Source organism: Chelonia mydas, chromosome 21 (assembly GCF_015237465.2).
Source record: "Chelonia mydas isolate rCheMyd1 chromosome 21, rCheMyd1.pri.v2, whole genome shotgun sequence".
Taxonomy (NCBI): domain Eukaryota; kingdom Metazoa; phylum Chordata; order Testudines; family Cheloniidae; genus Chelonia; species Chelonia mydas.
Genome location: NC_051261.2, coordinates 7398377 through 7420240, shown reverse-complemented (window position 1 = coordinate 7420240; position 21864 = coordinate 7398377). Strand labels below are relative to the sequence as shown.

The 21864-nt window shown below is 43.5% G+C and overlaps 2 protein-coding genes across 62 annotated transcripts in view; one reads left to right on the top strand and one right to left on the bottom strand.

Annotated features, from left to right (window-relative positions):
• Positions 1-21864, bottom strand: part of RBBP5 (RB binding protein 5, histone lysine methyltransferase complex subunit) — a 176059-nt gene that overhangs the window by 25695 nt on the left and 128500 nt on the right. The window lies entirely within an intron of this gene.
• The window catches only part of NFASC (neurofascin), a 180599-nt gene that overhangs the window by 141889 nt on the left and 16846 nt on the right, over positions 1-21864 (top strand). For 19 of the 50 annotated variants that reach the window (XM_043533558.1, XM_043533555.1, XM_037885175.2 and 16 more), the window contains 4 exons: positions 1313-1327; positions 13695-13850; positions 17898-18014; positions 20611-20766. The exons of 23 other annotated variants lie outside the window; for them this stretch is intronic. In XM_043533558.1, coding sequence (XP_043389493.1) covers positions 1313-1327; positions 13695-13850; positions 17898-18014; positions 20611-20766 — 444 coding nt within the window. The remainder of the gene's footprint in view (positions 1-1312; positions 1328-13694; positions 13851-17897; positions 18015-20610; positions 20767-21864) is intronic. 8 more of the 50 variants (XM_037885194.2, XM_037885190.2, XM_037885187.2 and 5 more) reach the window with 4 other exon arrangements.

Genomic DNA, 21864 nt, shown 5'->3' with positions numbered 1-21864 from the left:
AATATTGGCAAAACAGACGTTCAGTGGTGTGGGTTCCTGCCATACACTGTTTTTTTCTGAAGCAGCGGCTTCAGTGAATGCCCTGCTTAGAGGACATGAATAACATCCCTTAGGTTGGTTTGTTCCACATATGCTTGTTGTTCACTTTGCTGGGTCACGGATAGTTATACTTTCCTAACAGATCTGCGGCGTTTGCCCACCGCTATCCCACAGTGCTAGCTGAGATGCATTACATTTCCTTCCCCTTACTAGGGATGAGAAATAACTATCTCAGATACCACTGTAAATACAGGCCGTGAATTGTCAGCCTAAAAAAGGCAAGTTTCCCTTTCCTTGGTAAAGGCAGACAATGGCACTCATTGAGAGTTGGCTTTGACAGGTCAACCAATCCATTATCCATTAGTGAAAACAAAGAGTAAGGGTGAGATCTGCTCATCTCACTTACTTACACAGTCTCACTGAAGCTGCATGAGTAAGGCGAGCAGGATTTGGCCCTAGAACACGAGAGCTGGTATATATCTAACACAAGGCTAGGTTGGGCAGGATTCTGTTAATGAATGGTACGTAACCTCAGTAAGCAGAGCGTTGTTTAGCAGCTTTAAATGACTCTGGTTTGATTTTTTACATACTTGCTATAGACCCCCTAAAAAGAACTTGGAACTCAATGGAAGAAGGTTCAGAAAACCAAACCTTGAAATCAACTGCTTTAGTTCTGTCTTCAGAGATGGATACCAGACTCAATCATAAATAAACTTACCCAGATGTTGCTTCCATTTCTGTCAGGCTGCATTCAACCACGAGGGTAAAATTAAACACAGCTCTGTTTGATTCATAGACTACAACAGCTTGGGTCATTTTCACCTTATGTACGTAATACGCCCTTTAGTTGGATTTTAGAGCAAGCCGAACGTGGAAGGTCCAATTTTGTCCTCCCTTGAATGAGATGTAAGCACATGCTTAAATGCTTTACTTAATCAAAGCCGCGCACCAGGGCAGAACCTGACCATTAGCATCCATTTGCTGGGGAGGTGGGGTATGTGTAACTGAGAATGATGATTCATCTCTGACTCAATGGAATCTTCCTTCTCTTTGGCCTATGCAAATAGCTATAGTTATTATGCACAGAAAGGGGGTTGCTGCGGTGTAGCTAATGCATTTTCTTTCTCTCTTAAACCCTTTGGTGACTGTGTGTATGACTGATCCCCAGTCTCACTAATGTGCTGTGGTTTTATATATTCCTTTGTTTTCTCTTCCCCTCTCTTCTATGCTGTCCTTGTATTCCCCTCCCTATACCTGGCGCTGCACTCTGAAGCCACTCCAACCCCAGGTACCGTACCAACTGGAGGAGGAGGTAACAGGCATGGGGGGCAATGCACAGTCAAGGGCTGTCTCTAGGGTGTGCTGGCACTTAAGCATGCACCGGGTTAACCCTTTCAATGAGCAAACTAAGCTGTCGGAGGATAAATTGGCTATAAGAATCCTGCTTTTGCTCCAGAAGGGCCCAACACAGAGAAAACGGGGTGCAGCCTTGTTGTTAGAGCACGGCAGCGGGACAACCAGGACTGTAGTCCCAACTCTGCACCAACTGCTTTACCTTTCTGCATCTCCATCCTCCACTCTGTCCAGTGGGGACAATATGTTGCATTCATACTGTCTGAGTGTGTTACGTGCAGCTTAATTTATGTTTATCCTTAGAATGCATGTGACAATGCAAAGTAGTATCATATATAAACACCCCCTGCAGGTACTGAGGGTGTATTCTCTTTTCATTATGCAGCATTTTACACAAATAATGGCACTACACACTGAAAATTCCTGTACAACTCTACGGCAGCTGTTACTCCCTTCTAGAAATACAGGGGTGCGTTACTTACGTGTATGCTTTGCGGAGCCAAAGTTCATGAACCCTGCAATGTACACGACACACTGTATTCTCCAGTGGCCAGCAGCTAAAAAGTTCTCTCTTTCCCAGGCTTCCATTGAAAGGGTTAAGCATAATGTTTGTGCAGCAGCTATGCATGCTTGCATGTTAGGCTATTTGCTGGCTTTGCCCTCTACTGCATATTTCCATAACAACACTGAGACACAGAGAAACCATGTTCTTTTGAAAGGGGGTCTCTGCCTGCTTTCTAGGAAACCTAAATCCCCAACTACCCAAAATGTGTCAACACAGCAAACGCCAAAGCTTAACTTCTGAAATTTTGTTTTCCTTTTGGTACAAATGAGGGGTCTTCCCCTCTGTAAATGCAAAAGCGTCACGGGCGTGCAACTTTCAGAGAAACAGCTTTTTCAGAGCAGAGTATTTTGAGCAGATTTTTGCAGAAGCTGTTGCAGCCAGGCTGATCAATCCTGGGTGATTCAGATGAGCAGCACATGGGATTGTGTCTGCCAGTAAATGCATCTCAAATGCCCTGTGCCAATGAAGAGCTATTGATCTGAGATGACAGCACCCATTTTTGCATGCACTAAAGGGATCTGTAAGAAGCCATGCTTTATCTTCGTGGACACAGTGCTAAGGATTGGGTAGGGGCATTTGGTTTTCCTTGTAAGGAAATGGGATTTCAATGGAAGATTTTCCTGTGTGCTGACTGCAAACACAGGGCCTGTTTTCAGTCACAAAATGGTGTATTTTAGGTTCTGCTTTTCTACTTCGCAGATGTTCCCTCCCCCCTCTCTTTTGTTACAGCAGTGTTTGTTTAATCAATATTATTTTGCAAACTTCCCTCACTTACAGACCTTTCTTTCTTTTACTGTATTGTCACTTCCTAAAACAAAGGGTACCAGATTGGTCTGCTTTGAAGAACTGAATATAAAACATCCACAACTTTTTCCGTACAGTTTCATAGCATCAGTGAAACAGGGAACAGCTCATTTGAAGCCTAGTTTAACAGGGATCTAAAATTCCTCTCTGGGCCAGGACCAATGTTTCTAGCTTTGGTGGATCCTGTTGAACCTTAAAATCACGTCTTTCTTCTTATTGCATCCCAGCAGTTTCATCATGATTTTAGCAGTTCATATTTCTCAAACTGCTGAAGCGAGATGGAACGTCTTGCCCTCTGAATAGTTTGTTCAAAGCTCTCACTGACCACAGGGACTGACAGAGTTTGGTTTGTATTCTACCAATATAAGCAATAAGTGGCCACTAAGATTATGTTTGAACTGAAATGAGGAGAAATGTTAGTAATTGAAATGATGTGCTTGTTAAGCTCAGATACTTTGTAGACTGCATTCCTAGCTTTTCAATGGCAAACGGTATTTGTTTCTTCCCATAACAGTTTGTGATATACTGGTCTGTAATAGGACCACTTGTCCCTTAGTCTAATGTAACTAGTAGTGATACATAAAATTGACTAGAACAAATCCCTGCCTTTGTATCAGTTTAAAATTTCACTCCACCTTGCGCCACAGTATACGATTAATAGTTTCATGCTAGCAAGTAGAAGATTGTTGGAATCACCTGATTTAAATTGCATTTGACCTAGAGGGCTCTTTATCTTCCTAACAAGTACAGGTTTCTAATATAATTTTGTTTGACCTTCTTCTAAAGACTCGTCTCTCTGCTTAGCGACCTAGATTTTGCAGGTCCCTTAGGTGCTCTAGAACAGTGAAATTTGTCTTTAACTACTACTAATCTCAAGCTGTTTTTCCTCAAAAATGGTCCTTTTGGGGGGGCCTGGGGAAGGGGGGATGACCAACACACCAGTTTTCATGTTTGTTGTGAGTGTGTATGGGAAATCAGACGGATTTGATGAAATCAAAGCAAAAAACAAAAACTTCACCTTATGAGGTTTCTATTTCATTACCAAGCCAAATCTAGAGATGGGCAAAGCAAAAGGAAGGGATTACTTTATAAAACCCAAAGGGTCTCATTTACACAATGAAGGAAGAAAATATTTGATAGGTCACATAGAGCTGGATTCTGTAGCCCTGTTGTCAATAACAAAGTTTCAGTCGTACAAGATTGGGACCATAAATAGTTTTTTCCCTCCATATAACACAGTGCGTGCATTGTACAGATTGGAACTGGAAGCTTTTGCCAGGCTTGAAAGGATAACATTTTAAACAGCTAAATGCTGATATAGGTTGGTTTCTCCTTTTCCCCCCTCCGTAATAGGAGTGGGGTTGGGGAGAACTCCATCATTAACACTCGACATTGACAGAAATGTAGCACTTGTGGAGAACTGCTGACTTCTCTTTTTTGCAGTCCATTCAATCTGGCCATCTAATATGCAAACCCATCACTTGATTGTCCTTCTGAATCTTCTAGAGTTATTACATTTGGAACAAATTAGTATAATTTTTTTCTTTGTACCATTTCCTCCTGTTGCAAAAAAAATATCACAAGGGAAGAAAAATCTCTTGGCAATACATTTGGCTATCCATCCAAATTCATAAAAAATTCATGAACTCCCTCTAAGCCTACTGATGCTATAGACAAGCTCAGGGGTAAAGCAGTTATTACAGCCTAACAGAACATTAAAAGCTTCCCTAAATAATTAAAGAGCAATATGGGTGTGCATTGTTTGGTCATATTTCACTGTACATGCAGAACTTGCACCCCCAGCTTTCAAATGACTTGAATTCACAGTGGAATTGGAGGGAGCCATGAATCTCTAGCGATGGAGCACAAAAGGAGGCAAAGAGTGGGGGAGTGGTAAATAAAACCCACTCTCTTGTGTGGTGATTGTAGCACAGAACATGGCCCATCTGCCTAATGACAAACTTTCCCCTCACATGGGTTTGTCAAATGGCGTGCAGGCTCCTATCAACCATCCATCCCTGCTGATGGTCTGAATAATCCTGAGAGGAAACAGTGGTGGGTTTATTAGCGTATGCAGGTTCCAACAAAGAGCGTAAGTGGAGCCAGCATGCCATGAAGAAACCATTATGTACCGGCTCGCTCGCTCTCTCTCTCTCTCTCGGTTACTTTGGATTAATTAGCCTATTAACTCCAGCAGCCAGTGTGTCTGCTACATTTTCCATCTATTTTACTTGAGCAACTGTGCCACACCCCTGGGACTCCATCCTCTGACAGTATCTTTAGTATCTGTAGAGGGAAGTGGCAGTGGACGGTTTAGGAGAGAAAGAGCCCGGGTCACAAAACTCAGGGTCTATTTGGATCAGAGCCTAGATTGTCCTCAGATGAGTTGATGGTGAGGTGACTTTGCAGGGCTGAGAGTGGTTGTTTACGTATTATTGAACCCATGTTTTAGGAAGAGTAGGTTGTCTAATGGTTTAGAGCAAGGGGAAAGGAAATGGGGGACTAGAGGGACTCCTGTGTTTTATTCCTGATTTGCTGTGTGAACTTGGGCGAATCAGCACTAGATTTTCATACGTTGGCTTCCAGATTTGGTGGGTGCAATTTTGCCTTGCCATTTAAGAAGCTTACACAGCAAACTTTTCCAAAGTGGCCTCTGATTTCAGAGCACCTGCAGTTCCCATTAACCTGAGCAGTCGATGCTCAGCGCTTTGAAAACCAGACCTAAAGTGTCTCCCACTGGGCGCTGAACATCAGAGGCTCCACTTGAAATTGTTGGCCTTAGTAGCTAAAATCCTTGACTGAGCCTGCAAATTGGGACCATACGTAGGTGGCTAAATAAGGTAAGCTGCCAAGTGTCATAATTTTGTGCGAGCTAAAATCTACAGTAGAGTTTTTAAAAGCACCTGTGTGTGACTTAAGAACACGGGTCCTATTGGAAGATCCTTGAAACTTAATGGGACTTCTTGTGGCACCTTAAAGACTAACCAATTTATTTGAGCATAAGCTTTCGTGAGCTACAGCTTATTTCATCGGATGCATTTAGTGGAAAATACAGTGAGGAGATTTATATACACACAGAACATGAAAAAATGGGTGTTATCATACACACTGTAAGGAGAGTGATCACTTAAGATGAGCTAATACCAGCAGGAGAGCGGGGGGGCGGGGGGGAGAGAAACTTTTGTTGTGATAATCAAGGTGGGCCATTTCCAGCAGTTAACAAGAACGAAAGTCGCAATATTACAACACAAAGACAATTAACTTAGACTTGAATAGAGACTGGGAGTGGATGGGTCATTACACAAAGTAAAACTATTTCCCCATGTTTATCCCCCCCCGCCCCCCCGTTCCTCAGACGTTCTTGTTAACTGCTGGAAATGTCGTCCCCCCCCCCCCCGGTAGTAGCTCATCTTAAGTGATCACTCTCCTTACAGTGTGTATGATAACACCCATTTTTTCATGTTCTGTGTGTATATAAATCTCTTCACTGTATTTTTCACTGAATGCATCTGATGAAGTGAGCTGCAGCTCACGAAAGCTTATGCTCAAATAAATTGGTTAGTCTCTAAGGTGCCACAAGTCCTCCTTTTCTTTTTGCGAATACAGACTAACATGGCTGCTACTCTGAAACCTGTCATTATGCAAGGCACTGCATTTAGCCGTATGGAGTGGAAATCTATCAACTTCATGAAAAAACTCGTACAGATACAGACAGACATTATCTTCCTTTCCAAATGCAAACAGATGGGCATCGTACCAAAAGGACTGAAGGTAAAAAATCCATTACAATCTACATACCACACAGACTATGCTGACAGCTTGTGCACACGCTCTCAGAGAAACTGCGGAACCACCTGATCAACATCCTCTACAGTAAACAGGGAAAGATTAAGAATGAGCTCTCAAAATTGGATATTCTCATAAAAAACCAACCTTCCACACAAACTTCCTCATGGCTGGACTTTACAAAAACTAGAGAAGCCATTTACAACACACACTTTGCTTCTCTACAAAAGAAAAAGGACACTAAACTATCTAAACTACTACATGCCACAAGAGGCCACAGCAATGTGTTCCCTTAACCCACCCAGCAATATTGTTAATCTATCCAACTATACTCTTAACCCAGCAGAAGAATCTGTCCTATCTCGGGGCCTCTCCTTCAACCCCTCCACCCCCACGAACATGATACAGTTCTGTGGTGACCTAGAATCCTATTTTTGACGTCTCCGACTCAAGGAATATTTCCAACACACCTCTGAAAAACATACTAATCCACAGAGACTTTCCTACCAACACTACAAAAAGAAGGATTCTAGGTGGACTCCTCCTGAAGGTCGAAACAACAGACTGGACTTCTACATAGAGTGCTTCCGCCGACGTGCACGGGCTGAAATTGTGGAAAAGCAGCATCACTTGCCCCATAACCTCAGCCGTGCAGAACACAATGCCATCCACAGCCTCAGAAACAACTCTGACATCATAATCAAAAAGGCTGACAAAGGAGGTGCTGTCGTCATCATGAATAGGTCAGAATATGAACAAGAGGCTGCCAGGCAGCTCTCCAACACCACTTTCTACAAGCCGTTACCCTCTGATCCCACTTAGGGTTACCAAAAGAAACTACACCATTTGCTCAAGAAAATTCCCTGAAAAAGCACAAGAACAAATCCACACAGACACACCCCTGGAACCCCGACCTGGGGTATTCTATCTGCTACCCAAGATCCATAAACCTGGAAATCCTGGACGCCCCATCATCTCAGGCATTGGCACGCTGACAGCAGGATTGTCTGGCTATGTAGACTCCCTCCTCAGGCCCTACACTACCAGCGCTCCCAGCTATCTTCGAGACACCACTGACTTCCTGAGGAAACTACAATCCATCGGTGATCTTCCAGAAAACACCATCCTGGCCACTATGGATGTAGAAGCCCTCTACACCAACATTCCACACAAAGATGGACTACAAGCCGTCAGGAACAGTATCCCTGATAATGTCACGGCAAACCTGGTGGCTAAACTTCGTGACTTTGTCCTCACCCACAACTATTTCACATTTGGGGACAATGTATACCTTCAAATCAGCGGCACTGCTATGGGTACCCGCATGGCCCCACAGTATGCCAACATTTTTATGGCTGACTTAGAACAACGCTTCCTCGGCTCTCATCCCCTAATGCCCCTACTCTACTTGCACTACATTGATGACATCTTCATCATCTGGACCCATGGAAAAGAAGCCCTTGAGGAATTCCACCATGATTTCAACAATTTCCATCCCACCATCAACCTCAGCCTGGATCAGTCCACACAAGAGATCCACTTCCTGGACACTATGGTGCTAATAAGCGATGGTCACATAACCACCACCCTATACTGGAAACCTACTGACCGCTGTTCCTACCTACATGCCTCCAGCTTTCACCCAGACCACACCACACGATCCATCGTCTACAGCCAAGCTCTACGATACAACCGCATTTGCTCCAACCCCTCAGACAGAGACAAACACCTACAAGATCTCTATCAAGCATTCTTACAACTACAGTACCCACCTGCGGAAGTGAAGAAACAAATTGACAGAGCCAGCAGAGTACCCAGAAGTCACCTACAACAGGACAGGCCCAACAAAGAAAATAACAGAACACCACTAGCCGTCACCTTCAGCCCCCAACTAAAACCTCTCCAACGCATAATCAAGGATCTACAACCTATCCTGAAGGATGACCCAACACTCTCACAGATCTTGGGAGACAGGCCAGTCCTTGCCTACAGACAGCCCCCCAACCTGAAGCGAATACTCACCAACAACCACATACCACACAACAGAACCACTAACCCAGGAACCTATCCTTGCAACAAAGCCCGTTGCCAACTGTGCCCACATATCTATTCAGGGGACACCATCATAGGGCCTAATCACATCAGCCACACTATCAGAGGCTCGTTCACCTGCACATCTACCAATGTGATATATGCCATCATGTGCCAGCAGTGCCCCTCTGCCATGTACATTGGTCAAACTGGACAGTCTCTACATAAAAGAATACACAAATCAGACGTCAAGAATTATAACATTCATAAACCAGTCGGAGAACACTTCAATCTCTCTGGTCACTCGATTACAGACCTAAAAGTCGCAATATTACAACAAAAAGACTTCAAAAACAGACTCCAACGAGAGACTGCTGAATTGGAATTAATTTGCAAATTGGATACAATTAATTTAGGCTTGAGTAGAGACTGGGAGTGGATGGGTCATTACACAAAGTAAAACTATTTCCCCATGTTTATTTCCCCCCACCCCCACCATTCCTCAGACGTTCTTGTTAACTGCTGGAAATGGCCCACCTTGATTATCACTGCAACAGGTTTTCTCACCACCACCATCCCTCCCCCCCCGCTCTCCTGCTGGTAATAGCTCATCTTAAGTGATCACTCTCCTCACAGTGTGTATGATAACACCCATTGTTTCACGTTCTGTGTGTATATACATCTCCTCACTGTATTTTACTGAATGCATCCGATGAAGCGAGCTGTAGCTCACGAAAGCTTATGCTCAAATAAATTGGTTAGTCTCTAAGGCGCCACAAGTCCTCCTTTTCTTTTTGCAAATACAGACTAACACGGCTGCTACTCTGAAACCTGTCATTAATGGGACTTGTGCTCCTACATCAATTAGGTGCTTCTAAAAATCCCACCCCTGGACTCTTAATTTCCCTGTGGCTCCATTGAGGTTTCTGCCAACTGGGTACAACAATATATTCTCAATCAGGACAGGATTAGTTAAAGTGTAAAAGCGTTTTGAGATCCCCAAGAGTCTGACACTTGTAAAGGCTTAATACTTTAGTGTAGCTTTTATTGCCCCCTTGCCACTCATTTCAGACTCACTCCCTGTCTGCCCATCATCCGACAGTGCCTTTAATGTTCCTGATATTCAGAGAAGCTCTGATTCTCTCTGAAAGTCACCCTTTATCCTTCTCCAGCCTGGAGTCAGCCCTCATTAAGGGCTAGAATTCAAAGGACAGAAAATGTCCCCTCTCCCCCTCCCTCTCAAATTACCAGCTGAGCTATTCTTTAAGATTCATTTCATACTAAAAACCAAATGAGGTGTTCTCTTTGTATCGTTGTTCCTATCACGGGCAGACTAAGGCTAAATCCCCCAAACCTGGGGATGCACTCTCCTTCCCAGCTCCTCCAGCTGGATTCTTGCCTTCCTCTCACTTTTGATCTTAGTGGTACAGCATGGGGTTGCTGCCTGATAGCCTGCTTCTTTCTCACAGCTCCATCTGGGGCCCCTTTGAGCTATGGGGTTTCAGGATCTAAGGACCCTGCATTTACCTGTCCCTAGTCTGCCACAGGCTTGACATGATGATTCATTTTTAGAAGCACTGCAAACACACCCCGAATCTCTCTCACTGACTTCTGTGGCAGTTGCATACTGCATTATCCTGATACAATGTGATGGCGCTACCCTGGGGTATTGTGCCAATGGAATTATCACGGTGTTACAGTATTTTGGGCAAATACTTCACGTCCTCACTGTCGGCCAAAGTGGAAAGGCACAGCTCAGGCTGTTATTAAATAGACCATCACCCTGGCGTGTGACGGACACCTCCAGCAGCAGGACCACTCTACTAACTGCACTCCACCTGTTTGTTTTTTAAATACATGAGGATCATAGCCTAATGTGAGGATTAGTAAATAAACACAAACCAGCCAGCGTAATACAGTGCTGAGCCATTCATACAAGGTCAGTAAGCCAAGCACCAAGAAAGGGGCATTGAGGGGAGACCAGACCCTAAATCCCTAGAAGTGCATTGGGTGCAAAATAGACCTTTAAGAATTTAGCAGGAGGCATACTCTAGTGGTATGAAAGCAGGACCGGGAGGCAGAAACTTCTGAGTTCTAATGCCAACTTTGCCACTGACTCCTCTGTCCTTGAGCAAGTTACTTCTTTGTGCCTTGATTTCCCCCTGAGTAAAATGGGATAAGGGTGCCTCACAGGAAAGTTGTGAGAATTCATTAGCTAATATTTGTTCCTACTCTGGATGTTTTCATCGTGTGTGTTCAAAACTCTGTATTCAGAGGGTTGTCCTTTTAGGGTCAATTGAGTTAATATTGCCAGTAGCCACACTGCTCTGTTGAGCTTCAGAAAAATGCAAGGAATCTGCAGAGATAGTGCTGTTAATTTTTCTCAGCCCAGTTCAGGCTTTTGTACCTTATAGCCACAGGGCATAAAAAACACCCCTGATCTTATAATGGTTAAGAGGAAGAACTGCAGGATAGCAGTCCTCTCCTCTCAAAGAGGCACTCGTATTGTGGTGGCCTAATCAAATAAGAAAGGGCTTTGTTATTCTGTGTCTCATATGGCACCAAACACAAGTTCTGTGGTTCTTTGACTTGAGCTCTCTTTCTGATATATGGCATTTTCTCTGGATTCTCTCACATGTTTTTTGGCATTCTTGCTTCTTCACTAACATCAGTCAAACCTTTGACAAGGGGATGGCAGGAGGCTTTTGATGGCTGTGCTTGTGCATGACGCTGGCTGTAGTTCTGTGTTTGTGTCTGAGTGCTAAAGATCTGTAGCTGACACGCTATTGTGAAAAGGAAGACACACTATCTTGCTTGCATACTGTAAACTCTTTTGTTTCCTTTTCAGTTTGAGTGGTTTACTGGGATTTTCAGTGTCGGTGTGACGTGTTGTAAGGGGAAATTGGCAGGGAGATGCACTGAGTGATTTAACAGTTCTATTCCATCGCTGAACTCTTAAGAGTCTAATTTCTGGACCACCAGAAACGTTCTGGTTTTACAAATATTTTGTGGGTGGGACTCTTTGGGTCTAGCTGCTCTGAAACCAACAACGTACATAATACGTGCACACAACCCTTCTGTGGGCCTCTGGGAAGCCCACGGAGGCACATCCTGATTCTTAAGTAACAAGGGACCCTGGAATGCAGCAGAGTCATGTGCAAAGAAGCATCTCTTTCAAGAACCAAAATAAGGCCCTAGTCCTGCAGTTGGGCCCTCAGGGAGCCCCTCTGAAAACAATTGGGGTCTACCTGGGCACAAGACCTGCCAAACTGCATACCCAGGTAAAGTGAAAACAAGGAAGTGGCAAAGACCTGGTTTTGTTCTGGGCAGTCTTTTTAGACTCCTCCCCTAAAGTTGGTTTTATTTGGATAAAGGTCATATTTAAAATAGGTCCTCTACTAATTCTCACTCATAACCAGGAGAGGCATTTCATGTCACCAAATCACAAAAATAAGCAAAGCAGAATTTTATAAAAACCTAGGATACTTCAGCACAAGGATCGCAGAGCAAATTTTTGATGAATTACTCTGACAAGTGCTGTTTAATTTTCGATCAAATCCAAATTTAACCCAAGGCAATAACCCTCTGAGGTTTAGGTTATCAAGTGGTGGTGCAAATATATCACATGACCTGACCTTCATTCATAGCTAAGAGCATTTGGACACGCTTCTACAAATAGCAAAATAACCCTCATACCTACATTTCTAATAGATTTTAAGGCCAGAAGGGACTATTGTGATCAACTTGTCTGATCTCCTGCGCAACACAGGTCATAGGATTTCACCCAGTGATTCCTATTAACAAGGGCCATCTACAGTCATCTACCTAGCTAAAGGCACTGGCTCCTATTCTCCCATTCAAATCTTTTGAGGATTAGGGTCCTGATTTATCCAAAGCGTGTAGACAAATCCAAGAAGTGAAAGGATTTCTTAAATACCGTAACTCAGCCTGTGGTGTCAAGCACAGAAAAAAACACCAATCTCCACCTACTGGACCATCAGTTGATAGGGTTCAGTATTCTTTAGATTTGTATCACAACCATTGATGGCCTAGGAGAGAAAGGGGTGTATCCTAGATCCCTTCTTCTCTCCTGAAATACAGCATAAGGGGGATCTGGATGGAGTGAGGAGAAAATGGGTTTATAGAAAACCTAGACTATGCAAATCTCATCTTAAATAAATAAATAGAAAAGGCAGGTGGGGGAGGCAAAGCTGAAGTCATCCCCCACTAGATTAAAACAGAAAGCTGCATCCCCCGTCCTACAAATGCCTCTTCAGCGCCAACAGTCTCCAGCATCTTTAAGATGAGCTAGAATGGAAACAGGTAAAGTGGCAGCAGGCAGACTGCTGTCAGCTCAGAAATGGTGTTGGTCTAGTTCAGGGTGGGCTAAGCTAATTGAATTTTGCTTTGCCTAGTCTGTGACAAATTGGGTTATTATATTTTGTTAAGAGCTAAATCTTATTTAAAGGGGACTTGACTGCTCTGAGCTAAAGTCTCTTCTCAGTTACACTGGGTGTAAAATGGGGAGCAGAAACTGGCCCTTCTGTTCATCTTCCAAGAGAACATAAGTAGGTCACTTTTTTTTCTCTCTCATTTTAGTGATGCCAGTTCTTGCTGTTTAAATCCAAAAAGGGGTAGAGGTGGTAGTGGTGATTTAAGGCAGAGCAGCTGAAAAGAGAGGCAAGTTGTTAAGCCACGGGAAAGGGAATAAAACCAACAGCCAGCCCAGAACGACACTGGGGGCTATTTGTTTGGGGCCTGAGCTCACCCACTTCCTGCTGCTTTTCACATGTTTGTTCTCACTCACCTACGGAATTTTTTGCGTCTCTCTTTATCCAAGAGATTCCAGGCCCCCCCACACACCCACCTCTGCTGGCGCTGAAGCGCATGACTGTCGCTTGAAATGTGCACATGGAAAGAAAATGAAAACTAAGCTTCATTCTCTCATTTCAGATGATTCGGTTTGTTCCCCCACTCCCACCAACTCCTATTTTTCTCTGTGTCATGCCACGCCACTCTGCTTTCCCTCTTGTGCGTGCCTTTAGCCTTTGGGGATGGAAAGAGCTAAGGATATAACCTCTTCTAAAACTGCAGTTTTTACATTTCCCTCTCCCAGCTGCACCCTCGTTGCCTACAACTACAGTCAGTCTAACCAGCACTACAACCATCGCCACAACCACCATCACCACCGCTGCCACAACCACGACAACCGTCTCCGGCACTGCAGCCACTACGCAGAGTGCTCCAACAGCCACCACTAAGCGGGAGTTTGGTACTGCGCTTCCCTGTTTCCTCTAACCCACTAACTGTAGCTGGGCCTTTCACCTATTCCATGTCCGTACTCAGGTTCAAACAACAAGCCATGGATGGAATTTAACCCAACAAGTGGGGAACTTCTTAGTGGTGTGCGGGTGGCTTAACAAGAAATCAGTGGGAATGGGATCTAGGGGTCAAAGCACAGGAGTTTGGGTTCGAATCTAACTCACTGTGCCTCAGTTTCTCCATCTTTACTGTGGGGATAATATCACCCTCCCAGGAGTGGTGTGATTTTAATGAACGTGTGCAAAACTTTTTAAATAATTAGGTGGAAGACCATACAGAAGGTCACCAAGTATTATTAAATCTTCTATTACCATCTCAGAAAAGGGATTCTATTATTAATTATTATTATTATAAAGAATTCCACATCAAATCAAGCACAGCAACTGAGCTAGCAGACCCATTATTGTGCATGGGATTCTGTTGGTTTATGCTGACCACTCTCTTTGTAGTGCAATCTAGAGCTATAGCCCATGGGAAATTTGGGGAAGTATTTAAAATTGCAGGATGCAGACAAGTTCCATCTTTGGGCCAGAATCAATTTATCATGTGTCTCTGCTGGGAGGACTACATCCTGCATTTACATGGGGATGGACTCTCTAATGTAACAGGATTCTAAATATCCTTAATCTATTGACGGGGAAAATGGAGAGAGGTCTCTGTTGCTTTTTAAAAAAGAAGTTACTGTAATTGCATCTCTGGTAGATAGACTGGTACTTACTGATAAGTGACTACATTATCATTTGTATTCACTTACCCAAAAAGTGCACTAAGCTTGTGGCAGAAGCTAATACAATCAAAATAGTTCATTGTTAAGACTCAGCTCCCGTAGACAACTGTACAAGTAAGGATCACGTGCAAAAAAATCCCTGTTGTTCCTCTTGATAGAGGAAAAACATCACACTAATTAGTAATGAAAACAAAGAGGATTCTTTATTGGGGGTTGCTAGATGCAGACAGAACCCTTGCTTGGGGGGAGGGATAGCTCAGTGGTTTGAGCATTGGCCTGCTAAACCCAGGGTTGTGAGTTCAATCCTTGAGGGGGCCATTTAGGGATCTGGGGCAAAAATCTGTCCTGCTTTGAGCAGGGGGTTGGACTAGATGACCTCCTGAGGTCCCTTCCAACCCTGGTATTCTATGATTCTCTCTAGCTCCTAGAGTAGCTAAATGCCTTGTCTACATGATAAAGTTACACCAGTTTAACTCAAGATGTTAAACCAATGCAAACCCCTGTCTATTCATCCACATATCAATTGAGCTGAAATTAGCTAATCAAACTGCAATAAGCTACTCTTAAAATGAAGTAAGAACATCCATAAGGGGCTTGGACTGGTTTAACCAGATCAATTTACATTGAAGAGATGCAACTTTCTCATGCAGACCAGGCCAAAGACAGACTCTGCTGCCTAGTACCTACGCAGGATTTCCACAACCAAGCAGCATAAAAGGATCTGCTACCAGAAAGGTCTCAGACAAATTACTACATGAGAAATGTTCTCAGTAATTGCAAATAGGCAGTATCACAGAAGCAGTGCGTACTACCACAATACAGAAAAGGTGACTCTGAAAAAGACTCATAGCCACACAACAAGCTGAAGAAATCAGCAGCGTTTGTCTCAAACCACGCACCAGAACATAAGCGGAAAGGTCATGCATTAATGCAGTTACCCGTGTTGTGACAAAGTAATGCACCATTTTTTAAGAGGAGGGAAACAAATTCTGGGCCATCATCTCATGATTTGAAAGTATGTGGTTTTTGTTAGGTTTCCACAAAATGACCAAATCAACATTTTTGCAAGTTTTTGTTTTGTTTTGTTTTAAGTGAATCGATTTTCAGCTGAAATGAATTTTGAATTATGAAATTCAAAACTGGAGAACATGTTGAGCTGTATGGTCAGAATGCAAACCATTTTAAAGTAAAAATTGTGAAAATGGGCCATTATCACTAACTCAGCATGAAATGCAGAAACTGCACATTTAAAAAAAAATTTAAGCTTTTTTCAACATTCTTCTGCTTCTGGGAAGTCACTGAATAAGATGAATGGGGTCCAGTATGCTCCAATGTCAGTACAAGAACACACCCACACAATGATTCTTGAAACATTAACAGTCCTCTCCTATGCTGCCCAAATAACCTCACTGGTTACTGATACTCTGATTGAATTTATCTCACTTTGTAGCAGTCAATAGAAACTGCTGTGTTCTGAAACAGGAACATGTCAAGAAACTCTTCTCTCATTTGACTCCATCCTCTTATTCCTTGGCCATATCCCCAAATTTTACTTGCTACGCTCCCAGAATTGTCAGATCCAGCCGTTCAAAAATCTTGTGTGAGACCCCCGCAAGTCATGAGGATTTTATTTAAATAATAAATGTGGGGCTCTTTTTCGTTTGCCTTTTTGGTTTCAGAACCTTTAGGCTGCACTCGGTGCATGTTTTCAAGCTTTTCTTGGCAAGGGAAAGAAACTCACTTTTGGTTTTAACTGAAAGCTGAAATTCTCTTGCAATCACCTGACTCCAGCAGCTGGGCTTTAAAAAAAAACACCAATATATGTCTACGTGCATGATAAAATGATGGGAGTTAGCAACACTATGCTGCATTGGAACAGCTATGACAGCATATCACTTGGACCCCAGTGTTGCAAAAACACTTATGTACATGAGTTGTCTCATTGACTTCCATGGGTCTACACACCCACACGCATAAAGCTAACCACAAGTATGAGTCTTCACAGGCTTGGGGCCTTGACTGTGATTTGCTGGGGCAGGGTTCCTGCAGCAATCTCTAGTTACTCCATTTGTCATGGCTCCACATTGTCCATCCAATGGGATTGCACGGCCCTAAAGAATCAGATAAAGAGATGCCCTTTTGCAATCCATTTATATTATGGAAAAATCTTTCATTTTTTAAGAATTAAATTTTTTCTGCTGAGTACAGGAATGGAGTCAGAAATCACTAGCCTTTACTTTGCTACACCAAAGCCTGTGCAACTGTGTCATGTATACATCACAATGTAATTTCTTCTAAGGGCTAGTCTGCACTGGCAACGCTAACGGGCTGTCGTGGCAGCTCTTTAACATGGATTGTGTGGTCGTGGCAGAGCGCTGGGAGAGAGCTCTCCCAGCGCTCTAAAAAACCACCTCCACGAGGGGCGGAGCTCCCAGCGCTGGGGCACTGTCTACACTGGCGCTTTACAGCGCTGAAACTTGCAGCGCTCAGGGGGGTGTTTTTTCACACCCCTGAGCAAGAAAGTTGCAGTGCTGTAAATTGCCAGTGTAGACCAGCCCTAAGTCACTTGCAGGTGCAAGCTACAGTAATAAATTGGTTAGTCTCTAAGGTGCCACAAGTCCTCTTTTTCTTTTTGCGGATACAGACTAACACGGCTGCTACTCTGAAACCTGTCATTTAACATAAAGAGGTGTTTACTCACTCTCCAAAGTAATGTTGACATTCCTCAACTTGAAAGTCACTTGTGTTCTTGCTAGGAACAGCTTGATTGCATTATCCAACATGTAGTTTGCAGACTATTAACATGGAAATGTTCTTGCCCAGTCCCTCCTCTAGATTGTGGTAGTGAGCCCGTGAATTGATGCATGCTTCTGTCACCTTGGGTTAGGCACTCTTTTAGCTTGAGCACAGTAGTTATGATACAGCCATTAGTCTATCAATCGTGTGAGGCAGAGCCTCTCTGAATTTAAGAACGCAGTTATCTAAATACACAGGCTGTGATGCACTCGCACTCTTGATTCTAAACTCACCCACAAGGCTGAAGGTTCAGAGTTAAGACGTCAGCCAGGTTCTGAATTTGCCAATGAATAAAACGTGCCTTAGGCAGTGTAGCATACTTAGCTAGGAGGGCATATCCTCCAACTAATGCAAGGGGCTTTAACTTTTATAATTCATAACAACTTTGAAATAGTTTGTCAAACCCAGATGTGAGGTTAAGGTCCATGTGTGTATAATCCAGAGTACTAACTCCTGTTCTAACCTGTCCACCAGCCACGAATGGATCATCCATATGGAACGTAAAAGCTTTCACTAACAGTAACTGGGCAAACATCACCTGGAGCCACAATTTTTCTGCTGGAACTGACTTTGTGGTTGAGTATATCACCAGTAAGCATCAGACCGCGTGGAGATACCGCAGGGCTGTTACACCATTAGAGATCCTGTAAGGTCTCAAGGTTTCAAAGAGCCCCTTTAAGCAATATTAACTAACTGCAGTGTATTGAAACCTACTGTCCAGCCTGTTCCTGGGGGGAAATTGCAAAGGATTCTCTTTGCCACTAAGAATGCATTGGAATTGTGTGTTTTGCCATTCTTCTAAATGCAATTACCTTCTCCTTTCATTTCTTGCAATGGAGGGTTCAGATCCATGCATTCTGAATTAACAGGGCTGCTCATTTGTGAGTCCAAAGGAAGCTGTAAGGGCTGCAGCTTGTCATGAGATTAAGGGCTACAGAAAAGACCAACCAAATTGGGAACAAATTCTTAAGGAGAGGAAAATGAATACTTTTAATAGATAATCTATGGCACAACAGTAAAAAAAAAAAAAAAAAAAAAAAAAGTACCTGCTTTGGAATGAAAAGGGCAGAATCACCTGTGATCAGTTACTCCTGTATAATAGATTCCATTGTCTCATAAAATTACAGGGCTCTATCTGGCCTGGAAATTCAAAGCTGGCACCTGTCAGGGTTTTTTTTTTGTTTTTGTTTTTTAAATATTGCTTTTGTGGTGTCAATAGGCAGATAGATGCAAACAGTGTACGTTACTATTTCCCGAACATTTCATAGTGTCTGGTATGAATTTAAACAGTCTTCTAATTCTTGACAGTGATTTAACTTTGTTTACAGTACTGTTCTAGAGATGAACTCACATGCTACTTAGAATCCCTTCGATTGCCAGACAGTACCTGTTCCCTCTGTAAGGCTTCCACACCTTTAATTGTGAGGCAAAGCAATATTTGCAGTTCACAGTACTGGTTTAAGGAAATTAGTTTATCTTCTTCCCTTCTGCATCATATTCCAGAATTTGCAATACTCATCAGGCGCTCAACTCCCTAATGCTTGCTCTTAACATAGTAGAATGCAATGCATTTCTCGGAGCTTCGCGTGCTGGTCTCTTCCATCCCTAGTACTCCCGTTCACTGCAGAGAAATCTTAAACACATACAGCTTGCGCCTAACATGAGGCCAGATGCTGAAGTCCCTCCTCAGGACAGGCTCCAATGGGAGTTGTGCCTGAGTAAGGATTTCAGGATCTGGGATATTCGCATCATCAGATGGTGCCTCCCAAATCTCCTTTCAGGAAAACTCCCCAGGAGACCTCTTACTGTCGATCCCCAAAAGGGTCTAAAGATGCTCCTATATCTTGGAAAACTGCACTTATTCAGCTGCCATTTGCAAACCGCAGTGGAGTTGAACTGCTCATACAAACGGTAGTGCTGGTTTCCATTTACTTCTTTCAGATTCCCTTGCCACTGGAGCAACCAGATCCCTTCTGTCTTTGTCAGAAAGGACTCAAAGAGCTTTCCCACCTCTTTATACTAGTGCCAGGCGTCTTACACAGAGGCTGAAAGTTGTCTTGGCTACAGCATATACCACAAGCACCCCTAGAAGGAAGGGCTGTCTGAGCTTGGGCTATTAGACTTTCACCAATCTGTTCATTCTCTGCTAACACAGTCTCACCTACCCATTTAAATTGCCTGCACCCTATGATGTTTCAAGCCAAGGCTACAGTGTGGTATTCACCATGCAGCCAACAGGCTTTTCCATAACTCCTGCCTCAATTTAAACTGGACATTAGTGCTGAGCTGCCATGTAGCATTCCCCTTCCCCTGCTAGACCACCACAGCATTAGGCATTTACCCATTTGCAATACAGGTTGTCCCAATTTTCTATAAGCCCCCAGCAAAAAAATACCCTTTTCTCTGCTGAGTGCTGCAGATTTTATTTAAAGGTATAAAATATGCCCCACACACAGTCCCAGGTTCAGTCCTCGTGTATGGCCGGAATTGGGTTTGTTACACATGAACCTATGGACTATCAGCAGCACAAGACCCTGCCCATTTGAGCTGAAGGAGCAGCTTCCCAACTTGCAAGAGTCTCTATGTGCGCCTACCACTAGCAGGGACACAATCATGCACATCGAGTCAGTCTTTCAAAATGCTTACAACCATCAGCGATTCATTAACCAGCACCAGTAGATGTAGATTTCTGTCCTGCAAAGAAAACTCATGTGCAGATTCTGCTATCAACCCCTTCTTCTCAAAGGCTTGAGAGACAGCTCTAACCCCGTGCCCTGTAAGTCAGCAGACTGGCTTCATCTGATCAGCGGGAGTAGACAAATTCCAGACCCCTCCTCTGTGAACACACTGCTCTGATTCCCCCAGACACCCAAACCTAAAGACTGGTTAGCAAAAGAGCTCCCCCGGGTTCTAACAATAGAGAGAGGTCTCCTGGGCGCTTACGAAGCCATTTTCAATGCAACAAATGGGAGTGCTATTAAAGCACTGTCATTTACCTGTATCATTGCATTTTCGATATTCCCAAATGGGCAGTAATCACAGACACTGAGGACATTAAAATGTTATGATCCCGGTCCATCAAATTATATTATTTCTGCTCAACAGAGAGGTGTAGCATAACGCAGTCGACACTAATATGTCTGAGCTTCCTGCCGCCTGGTTTTGATGTGAGGTTTCTGTTTCTCAGGTAACAATACAGTGAGATCTATCCCTGTTAAAGCTCAGACCCCTTCCTCCGTGCAGCTGGCTGACCTTACCCCCGGGATGACGTACCAGTTGTGGGTTTTTCCCAAATGGTCTAGCCCCAGCAAAACCTCTTACATAACCTTTACGACAAGCTCAGGTGAGACGGGTTCCAGCCCCGCTGTGTGACACCTTTCCAAGACATTTCATCCCATCCTGAGCTTTACCACTTGTGTGCTGTATCTTCTTGCTGGGGAGGTTTGGCCATGACCATGCATGGAGCAAATTTCATTCACTCCACTGACATTGTGCCCTCTCTGCCCTTATTATAGCGCTGGCTCAAGAAGCAATAAAATTCCCACAGTCAGCTAACATTGTCTCAACTGCACGTTATGAAAACCAAAATCCCTGGTGCAGCCAATAATGTAACAAGCTCCATTTGAAACAAGGAATCCTACAATAAGGGTAGAGACCATGCGCTTGTCACGCAGCTATGCTTAAAACATTAAGACAGACTCCTGCAAAGGGTGCTGCTGGTTACTGCAGGCTTTGTGTTTGCACTTTCACTTGTGTGCTGCTTCTTGTGGTGGTGGTGGTTGTTCTGGCACAGCAAAGCGTCTGTGTCTTTATACCTGGGTTATTGCAGGAATGGGTGTTCATACCTTCATGACAAGATACGGATGAGGAATAATGCCAGGGGAATGTAATGTTTGTAGAAGGCCCACAGAGGGGGTCACAGAGGGGTATGTGCATAGGACTTTACAGATGCATAAGAAGGCAGGTATAGTACTCCGGGAACAACATGTGTAATTGCATGAGCAATTTTTCCGGGATTATCACCTGACTGCATTTTATAGCATGCTAATTATAGGCTTGCTACAGAGCCCACTGAAGCCAATGGAAAGACGCTTATTGACTTCCATGGTTGTTGGATCAGGCCTCATTTATTTAAAACCTCTGTGTTATCATTCCATGAGTTTTGGTAGAACCATAATAGGGATAACACGGTCAGCCATGGATTTTGTGGCAGGGAGCTATCTCCGTGATGCCTGTTGAAATTTGGCCCTAAATATTTATTTGAAAAAAAAACAACCTTTATGTAGGACCTTGAAAGCAAAATATAGTGCTCCACAATCTCTCTTTAAGTAGGAAACCCTGAAACAAATTCTGTTTGCATTTGCATCATGCAGTGCTCCAGATGGAGATGCGGAGGAGAATTTGGCCTTTCTGTATCTTATTTGTGAAGTTCAAAGTGTTG